The sequence below is a fragment of the Rhipicephalus microplus genome, unplaced genomic scaffold (genome assembly GCF_043290135.1).
Source record: "Rhipicephalus microplus isolate Deutch F79 unplaced genomic scaffold, USDA_Rmic scaffold_15, whole genome shotgun sequence".
Classification (NCBI taxonomy): Eukaryota; Metazoa; Arthropoda; class Arachnida; order Ixodida; family Ixodidae; genus Rhipicephalus; species Rhipicephalus microplus.
In genome coordinates, this window is record NW_027464588.1 from 1,113,405 (window position 1) to 1,122,500 (window position 9,096).

General features: G+C 47.7%; 1 protein-coding gene across 1 annotated transcript in view; it reads right to left on the reverse strand.

Annotated features, from left to right (window-relative positions):
* The window catches only part of LOC119173739 (disintegrin and metalloproteinase domain-containing protein 10), a 43,431-nt gene that overhangs the window by 27,782 nt on the left and 6,553 nt on the right, over positions 1-9,096 (reverse strand). The window contains exons 5-7 of the mRNA XM_075883231.1: positions 9,089-9,096; positions 7,331-7,483; positions 4,469-4,667 (exon numbers count right to left, since the gene is read on the reverse strand). The exon at positions 9,089-9,096 is cut by the window's right edge and continues 232 nt beyond it. Of these exons, the coding sequence (XP_075739346.1) occupies positions 4,469-4,667; positions 7,331-7,483; positions 9,089-9,096 (360 nt within the window). The remainder of the gene's footprint in view (positions 1-4,468; positions 4,668-7,330; positions 7,484-9,088) is intronic.

Sequence of the window (9,096 nt, forward strand, 5' to 3'; positions counted from 1 at the left end):
CCACAACTTGCTGGCCAACTTCGCTCGTCTCTTCTGACCATCTTCGGTTTCAGCACTTGTCGATGGTTCTGCAACTTGCTAAGAACGGTTCGACAACAGACAACACACGACACAAGCAAGTGCCCTCGGTCACCCGACAGAACACCAGACAAAGTATAGTACAACATATACCTATCTACGTGTTTATCGGAATTTTGTTCTCTCTACATCAAGAGGCACATGTGGGACACAAGACTCTTAAAATGACAACTCAATTTTTTTCCCACGTACAACAACGTAAAGAATTAGAATACCACAAAGTTGGCCCCTTGAGATCACTCTAAACGAGAGCGCTCAGCCCAGGTCGTGATGAGGTCAAAATTTTGCCCCGAATCGCCAGCCAGAAACCGAAAGGTTGAGAAGGTACTAGCTAGAACGCACTGCTCAATGCACCTCCTTTAGCGTTTAGCTTTCCCTTTTTTTTGATAGCGAACGTCAAAGTTGCGCTGTGGAGCAACATGCTCCACCTCAGTAACCGGCCACTTTTAGGCGACGATACCTATGCGGCACCAAGAGCGGCTCACACTTGCGACGTTGCAAAGGGGAACAACGATACGGCTTGCTACGGATTGACTCCTCACCGCTTAGCTCGATATCGTGTTCGATCCCCCTTGTGTTTCCGGGGCGGTCCGAAAACACGTTTTCAAACTCGGAACCAATCTTTCTCAGGTCCTCTTTCTCAGGTCCTCCTTCACTTAAGCTAGGCTCTAGGTTTATCGGCTCCCGGATTACTTTCGATCCCCCTTCAATTACCTCACTAGAACTCAAAATTTCTGCTTCCTCTTCCTTTGAAGCATTCAACAACAGATTTACGACCGCTTGATGTTGAACGTATGGTTTCATCAAGTTGTAAATTTTGTCCGGCCGCCTTCCTAATTTCACTTCATAATTTGTATCGCAAGGCTTCGATAATACTTTGGCGGGCCCTTCCCAATCAACCTCAAGCTTGTTCTTTTTGAACGGCTGCAGCAGCATTACCTGACTCCCTACTTCAAAAGCACGCTTCTCCACCGATTTCTCGCAGTGCTCCTTCGACAGCACTTGTGCCGCGTTTTTGTGGCTTTCCACTAGCGCTTCAATCGAGGGGTCCTCACGCTGCTCTCGAATGAGCGTCTCTCGATCAACTCTCGGCAGCTCGCTCCAACTTTCCGCTACAGGCGAGAGCGTTGCAACCCTCTCGCTCTGACTCAATGGCGCCATGTCGTCTCCCCTTTCTACGGAAACCGCGCCGGTCGGTTCGGCGACGGGCCGCTCGCGTGACTGCTCACATGACTCATGCGGAAACTTTCCTTTCTGGGGTTCCGTCGACCCGCCGACAAGGTCACTTGAGAGTTCACCGCATTGAACCAGATCAAGCTGCCGCGATAGCTTCCGCGCTTGCGATCGCGTGAGAGCCATGCACGCTAAGTTGGGGAAGAACGATTTGCCCTGCTCTTTGAGAAGCTGCTCTGAGTTGTTGGAGAAAAGATAAGGAAAACGATCGGGAAGCGCGGCAGACACAGCCGCTTCGGTGCGAAGCTTACCGAACGGGCCTTCAATGACAACCGTGGCGATTGGTGAGCAAGCACTCTGCTCCTCGGCGACTTGCCTGATCCACGCGCATTCTCCTGTAAAGTCGTCCGGAGACACCAATGAAGGATGGACAACATCCATGGTTGCCGCGGAGTCTCTAAGTGCTCGACACGCTTTCCCATTCACACTAATTTCTTGGATATACGGCTCCAACAACCGCATGTTCTTTTCCGATTCGCTAATTGTTGCAAAATCAAACTTTTGCTTACAGTTTATCGCGATGTGCCCTTCCTTTTTGCAGTTGTAGCAGATTAGTGGCTTCCGTGATTCAAACGCCCGTGTGGTATCAGTGCGTTGTTTAGAAACCTCACTCGATTTTTCCGCTTCTGTTTTCCCTTCCTCTACAGTGTCCTTCGTAAGAGACGGGTCCTTTTTGAAATTACGGTGCGGAGCGGGTTTCCGTTGATCAGGTTTCTTTGAAAAGCCCTCTTTGCTTTCATCCTTTTCAACGCGCACTGCCCTGCTGTGCAACTTTCGGCGAGTATAATACTCCTCAGCTAACTCTGCTGCCTTGTTTAGCTGTACTTCACCAAGTCTGTCCTGCAGCCAAAGCCTGACATTATCCTCGATGCAGCGGTAGAATTGCTCCAATGCAACGCATTCCACCACTCTATCGCGGTCGTCATAAACACCTTCGCCCTTGAGCCATTCAATTAAATTGGCCTTAAGACGAAACGCGAAGTCAACGTGTGACTCATTACCCTTTTCAGCATACCGGAACCTTTGTCTGAAAGCCTCGGGTGACAACTTATAACGTCTCAAGAGCACTTCCTTAACCTCGTCATAGCTCTCAAACGCTTCCCTCGACAAGCAAGTTATCGCGTCGGACACTTCGCCGGGAAGAAGAGCTAGCAGGTTCCGCGCCCAAAGAGACTGCTCCAAAGCATTTCGCTCACAGACGTGTTCAAACTTGACGAGATACTTCGCCATGTCCTCGCCTACTACGAACGGTGGCAGTTGATCCCGAATTCTAATACCGCTGACCTGAATCGTCGGAGAAGCTGCGCTAGGCGCCTGCGAACACTGTAGGATTGCCAATTCTATTCGTTTCATCTCGAGGCGCTCCTGTCTCTCGGCCTCCTCGCGACGTTCGCGCCTTTCAGCTTCTTCGCGAGCTTGGCGCCTTTCAGCTTCTTCGCGAGCTTCGCGCCTTTCAGCTTCTTCACGTTCGCGAGCTTCTCGCCTTTCTTCACGTTCGCGAGCTTCTCGCCTTTCAGCTTCTTCACGTTCGCGAGCTTCTCGCCTTTCAGCTTCTTCACGTTCGCGAGCTTCTCGCTTTTCAGCCTCCTCGCGGCGTGCTTTGATATCCACCCAGGCCTCATCGACTTCCTCAGCCGACACTCCCTCATCCTTCATGATCTCAAGGATCGCTTGCTTTCGTTTCGCACGGCCCAAAGTAATGCCGAGTTCCTCACAAATTTCGATGAGTTCCTTCACTTTAAGGTTATCCATCGTTCACACTAGCCTCTTGCTGTTTGCCCCTGTTAACAATTTACTTGCCGTACCCACTATAAGTCAACTAGCAAGACGCGCAAGCAATTTTTCACTCTCCCGTGTTTACCCCCTCCGCATTAACTTTGGTTTCAAAGCACTTCGACTTTGCTTGAAACGATCAAAGCTCACTCTAATGCTTCACACAGCCCTTCTCTAAACTACTACAACCTGAGCTAGAGTAGTCTGGTGAACTGAGGGGAAAACATCAGGCACTCACCGCATCGATGTCGCTGACGCCAGCCGATCCCGCAGCTGCCAACCACTGTTGCGCAAGACGGACCGATCCCGCCGAAGCCACCACTGTTGCGAAAGACGGGGACGCCAACACGGCCCCGAAGGCGCCACCGCTTTCAACTCCGCCGGGAAGGTCACCAGCCGTTTGGTAGCGTATGTTTCTCAGCTCGTGACTGCTTCTGCGCAGAGCTGATAAGACGAGCGGACGAGACGACGGTGAGTTAAATAAGGTTTATGTACAGCATATATACAGAGGCGTTACAATTTCGGCACTGGGGCCGACAGAGACTCGAAGAGCCGAGCTCTCCTCTCTAATACATAGGTCAACTTTTCGCCTAAGACCGCCGACTCACACACATGTCGGCTCTCCGACATGGGGACTTCTCTCTCTCGTAGGACCGCCGATCGCGACGCGCCGCAGGGCTTCTTTTATTTGCACCGGGTCCAACCAAAATGTCCAATCAGAAGCGCCGCTGGTCGTCAGGGCAGATTCCTCCAATGGGGTCGCCGCGCCATGCGTCAGACCACCAGACACGAGGACGCCGGCTCGCTGTCACGTGCGCAGCTGACTCAATGCACGTGGGCCAGAGAGGCGCCGCGCGTGTTCACGCCGTCGAGTTGATCGCGCCAGGCGGACTGCGGGCTGGCCTTGACCCAGATTGCCTTTTTCAGAGGCACGGACGTTTGACGAGGACTCGCTGGCATAACACTAGATAGAGCATATGCAGTGTATTCGCATGATGCATTATTGAAATTATTACGTCCGTGGCACGGTTATCCCCATGGGAAAAGCTGGTGAACAGGCCGCCCACCACTCTGTTTCGCTGCCAACTGTTTTGATTGACGCTATTGAAATGTGCGCCTGAGGAAGCCGTAAATCACAACTGTGCGCGTTACGCCAGGAAGCGGTGCCTCCCGCCACCTGGGTAAGTAAAAGAGTACCTGAATAGGTGGCCATATTGTTTCAATGATTGCCAACTCCACTGTCAGTGGTAGAGAAAATAAACGCTCTCGCTTCCGTTTTAAATGTGCGACATAAATTCTAAAGCGGGAACTGTTTAAACATGAAATTCTTAAGCTTATTAATTCCCAATGATTCGCTTATGCGACTTAACTTTGGTGTCGTGATGCATACCGTTGAGCTCTGCGACGTACGCGAGGCCCAGCGTACCGCCGGGGTAGTCACGGTACGTCCACAGGTATGAGACGCAGAAGTTGTCGTGGTTCATCTTGGACAGCTCGACAAGCGTGTGCGTTGCGTCCAGGGTGTCGGCGCAGAAGGGATTCGTCCGGCGCACCGAGCCCTCGCAAGCACTAGAGTCGTTGATCTGTGGTGATGGAAGGGCAGACCACAAACCATGTTCGCAGTGAAAGCAACCGCCACACTTTCCTCTGCAGTGGGTGATCTTGCGAACTAAGTGGTTCACTTCAGTTTGCGAGAGCCTGATGCTGGTCCTTGTAAACCTATATACTGGGCAATGTACAGAAACGAACGCGCCAAGAACCTTACAGAACGGGCACGTCAAGACCATCTTCGTAACATTACGGCGTTATGCTGATGTAGCACTTGCAGTGAAACTAGAATGAAGGAAGGTTGGCTATTGAATAATAATAAAGCTGATGTGGCGGGCGACGTGTGAGTGCGCAACAGTTGCATGGTTAGAGCTGGTTAAGGATAATCGGCTATCAGTGGATGGCAGTACGGAAAAATTTGTGACACGGGATACGTGATTCTTTGATTATCAAACAGTGAGTAACACCTCAAGATCTACCCAAGCTGGTTTCATAGCTAATATTTGCTATTGATTTGATTGTAGTCGGAGGTACTTGGAACCAAAAACACTGACAGTGTGTCCCATTCGCGTACATTTGAGAGCCATTTCATCCAGACCTTGCTTTTGACTCACATCCGATATCTATATGCGACCGGTAACTTCTGTCACTGCAAGGGAATACAGTGCATGCTTGTGCTGGCCACACCCTACGACGTAATCGGAGGGAACCGAGCTTTGGCTTACCTGATCGAGCCCTTCGGTCTCACTGGGGGATCTACGTAGCTAAGAAGCCCTAAGATGTTTGAAAACGCCGTCAACACGGCAAGCCGTGTTTGCTGAATGCACCGTTATCTTGAATATGCTGATCGGCAGCCAAAAGAGAATGATTTTATTGCAAAACAAACTTGTTTCATAAAAAAGTCTATAACAAACAAACGAGAAGAGTGAACGCTTCACTAACAATACATTTAATATATTACTGCATGTCTACATGCACCCGAATGGTCAAAAACATAAAACCGCTTTGTTCCATAATATATATTGCCTTATATACACATAAGGATAAGGAGAAGCAGTTAGAACTCGTTTAGATGTGCAAAATATAATTTTGCGTATCTCACTCATGGGCCGACGCACTCAGAATCAGACTCAGATCGAGCCGTGAGCCTGAGTCTCAGTGAGTCCGGGTTAGTCATGTTTTCGTGAGCGTGAGTCTCAGTGAGTCCAACTGAAGAAAAGTTTTGTGAGTGTGAGGCTGAGTGAGTGCGTAGCAGAAAACATATTTCTTGAGTGAGCAATTCCACTTATTCTTTCCAACCGAAAGTCCTATTTAGTCATCTTCAGCCTTACTATCAGCCTTACCTGGATTCATGTTTGAACTCGCGTCTACTCTCAGGTATTTCAAAGCAGTGCCGTTCATAAAATGTTTCAATATTTGTTAATTAGAGGCGTAAACTTCATAGGAGGGTGCCTTGACCTTACCCCATAAACTATTTCAGGGATTTTTATGATTACTATACTTTGTGCTGTCACCTCTTTAAAAAAAAATGACCTTACTAGTGTGGAAGCCCTTAGAACTTGTTTTCGAAGACACCATGTTCAACGGCACCAAGAAGATCTCCTAGTACGTGAGATATTGGTGTTAAAGAGCATTGACACCATGGACTAAAAAGTTAATCCAGGCGGACAAACTCACGAGTTGACTCACTCGGACTCACTTAGGCTCAACTCAAGCCGCGGGTCTGAGTATGAGCAAGACCGGGTGAGTAATGTTTTGGTGAGTTTGAGTCCTAGGAGGTCCGTCTGAAGAAAAAAAATATTCTTGAGTCTGAGTCCAGGTCAGTGCAAAGCTCAAAATATATTTCATGAGTGGCTTTGAGTGAGCTCCACAAGTTTTGCCGACCTATGCTCAGGACTATGGTGCTAGCTTTGAACGCTTAGACATTTCTTAGTCGAAACTTTGTCTGTTCATTCACTCATGCGGACGTTCCACTTTCACGTAGAACAAATAGCTATAAAAATTCTTTGTGGTGCCAGGTTTCTAACATGCGGTAATTCCACGGGGCCATCAGTGCTCGCAGAACGCGAATACACCCTGAGCTATGAATGCGCTGTACCATCGGTAGTACACGCACGTAAAAGGAGAACACTCCCTGTAAATGCTTGTTGATCCATTTCGTACTCATGCAATAAAATCACTCTGTAACACAAAATGCAAAGTCTATATGAAGGATTGTAAACACAGCAGTACCGACTTTACGAACATAATAAAATCGTAATAAAAATATTACACAGTGTTTTAAAAATAGGAGAAAAAGAAGAAGCGACACACATTGCGCTGACCTTCCCAATAGGTTTACTGAAATAGGGCACGAAGCTTCATCAAACAAAAGGCTTAAATCTAGTGTGCATGCTTTTCTTCAAAAATGATTTGTCGTTTCATGAAGCACCCCTTCGTTTGAGCTCTTTTGGTCTTTTTTAACTTTAATAAAGTTGAGCGTTGTGCGTCACTTCTTTGTCAAGTTAGTAAAATGCTGCTTCATAATTTTATGATGTAAACTTACCAATTCCCACAATCGGCCTTTCTTCTTCAGCTTACGAAAATGCCTGCACTTACGCCTACTAGACTAACTGGTCTTCCTATTTCTGTGAGTGCATTCGATGAAGGCGTACTTTTGCCCGCAAAATGCATTGTCCGCGACGCGTTCCATAAGTACCTGCAAGCGCTGAACGACGAAAGAGATGTCCGTGATGCCATTGAAATTTGTGGTCCCGAAGATTTCCGTCACAGAGGCGACGTGCGTATGCACCAGGCTCGTGATGGCCGCTTGGATCTTGTTCGGATCGCCGTTCATATCTGACGACACCATCTGCAGATGGCAAAGGGAGGCAAAAAGAAAATCAAAACAAAACAAAAAGCAAAACGCACTCACGTAGTTCATAAAGAACTCCACAGAATAAAGAAGATGCGCGCATCATGACTCTGTTGAATACAAATGTTGTTTATAGTCTCGTGTTGTCATTAAGATACACACAAGGAAACAAAAAAACTTGAAAAGGTGTATGGCTTGTTCATTAATTCGTCATGGAAGGGAACCAAAAAAATTAGGGGCCCTTCACTTATTGGCATATGAACGGCAAGCCAAGCTTGGTGTGCGCGCGCCTCACCTACTCTTTCTTTCTTTCTTTCTTTCTTTCTTTCTTTCTTTCTTTCTTTCTTTCTTTCTTTCTTTCTTTCTTTCTTTCTTTCTTTCTTTCTTTCTTTCTTTCTTTCTTTCTTTCTTTCTTTTTTTTCTTTCTTTCTTTCTTTCTCTCTTTCTTTCTTTCTTTTGCATTGCGAAATGCTCCTCTTAACTTTTTCTTTCCTTTATGTCCAGGATCAAGCCATCTCGCACGTGTTCACCAGCGCTAAATTTCAATTGGAACAGTCAGCAATGACGGTCATGCGCGAAACAGTGAAATGAAACAACGAAAGGCGAAAATGAAACGTGGCAACGTGAAAGGGCCAGGGACCTCAATAAAAGGCTTGATTTTCATATCGAACAGCTGGTCCCCGAGAAGTCCACGATCGAAGGAGCATCAGTTATTGCAAAAGAGTGCGTACAAACGCGCATGGCACCAGTCCGCCTCCGAAGGTCTATCTGTGCGCTGCTGCACTTCTGCAGAATTGTCGTCACTAGCTTTTTCACGAACTATGACGCCACCACTCAAGAGAAGCTGAAGCAACTAAAAAGTTGGCTTTGGAGGGTATAAGGACAGTGTGATAACTGCCAAGTTATAAAAAAGTGTCTTAACGTTCTTTTTCTCGAGGCAAGCAAAAGAAACACGCGGTTGGTTCTAGCCTCTGTGTGCTCGCGCAAGAACCTTTAGCACGAATTTGTTCTAACTAGGCCAAATCTCAGTTTTGCTAGAAAAGGCAGTGTTAAAATTCTCCAAAGTGAATGCGAAAGCGCACTCTTTGGCAAAAACAGACTGTGGTCGCAGGGCTTCTGGCCTCCTCGATTAATCCGGCAAGGGGACGTCACTAGTTAGCCACGGAAACCACGGTTGAAGATACGAGAGGCGCTTGCTCTCGTATATCTCGGCTGTCTGTCGTTATTCCGGATATCGCACTCCATCTGCAGAACTTTCGTCTTCACTAGCCTTACTTGAGGATTGGTCACATAAACAGCACTCTCGTGGGTGGGATGAAAGAGTGGCTGCGGAAGCTTCCGTCAGAGTCCAGCTCAGTTCCGCTAAAGAAACGGAAGATGACGTGTGTTTTCACGTTCACACTTTTAACACGCTCCCTTGGGCGGAGCAATAAACACTTTTTCACGTATTGAAACGCTCCTGCTGCAAGAACCGTGAAACCAATTACGCCATCGCCGTCAGTAATGTAGGCACTTGCTAACCAAGAAGAAGCTTTATCGAATTCTCAAACATCCTTAGCTTCCCTCTCATACGGAATTCCTTGTATGGCTCCCCGCGCTCACCTCGTAGA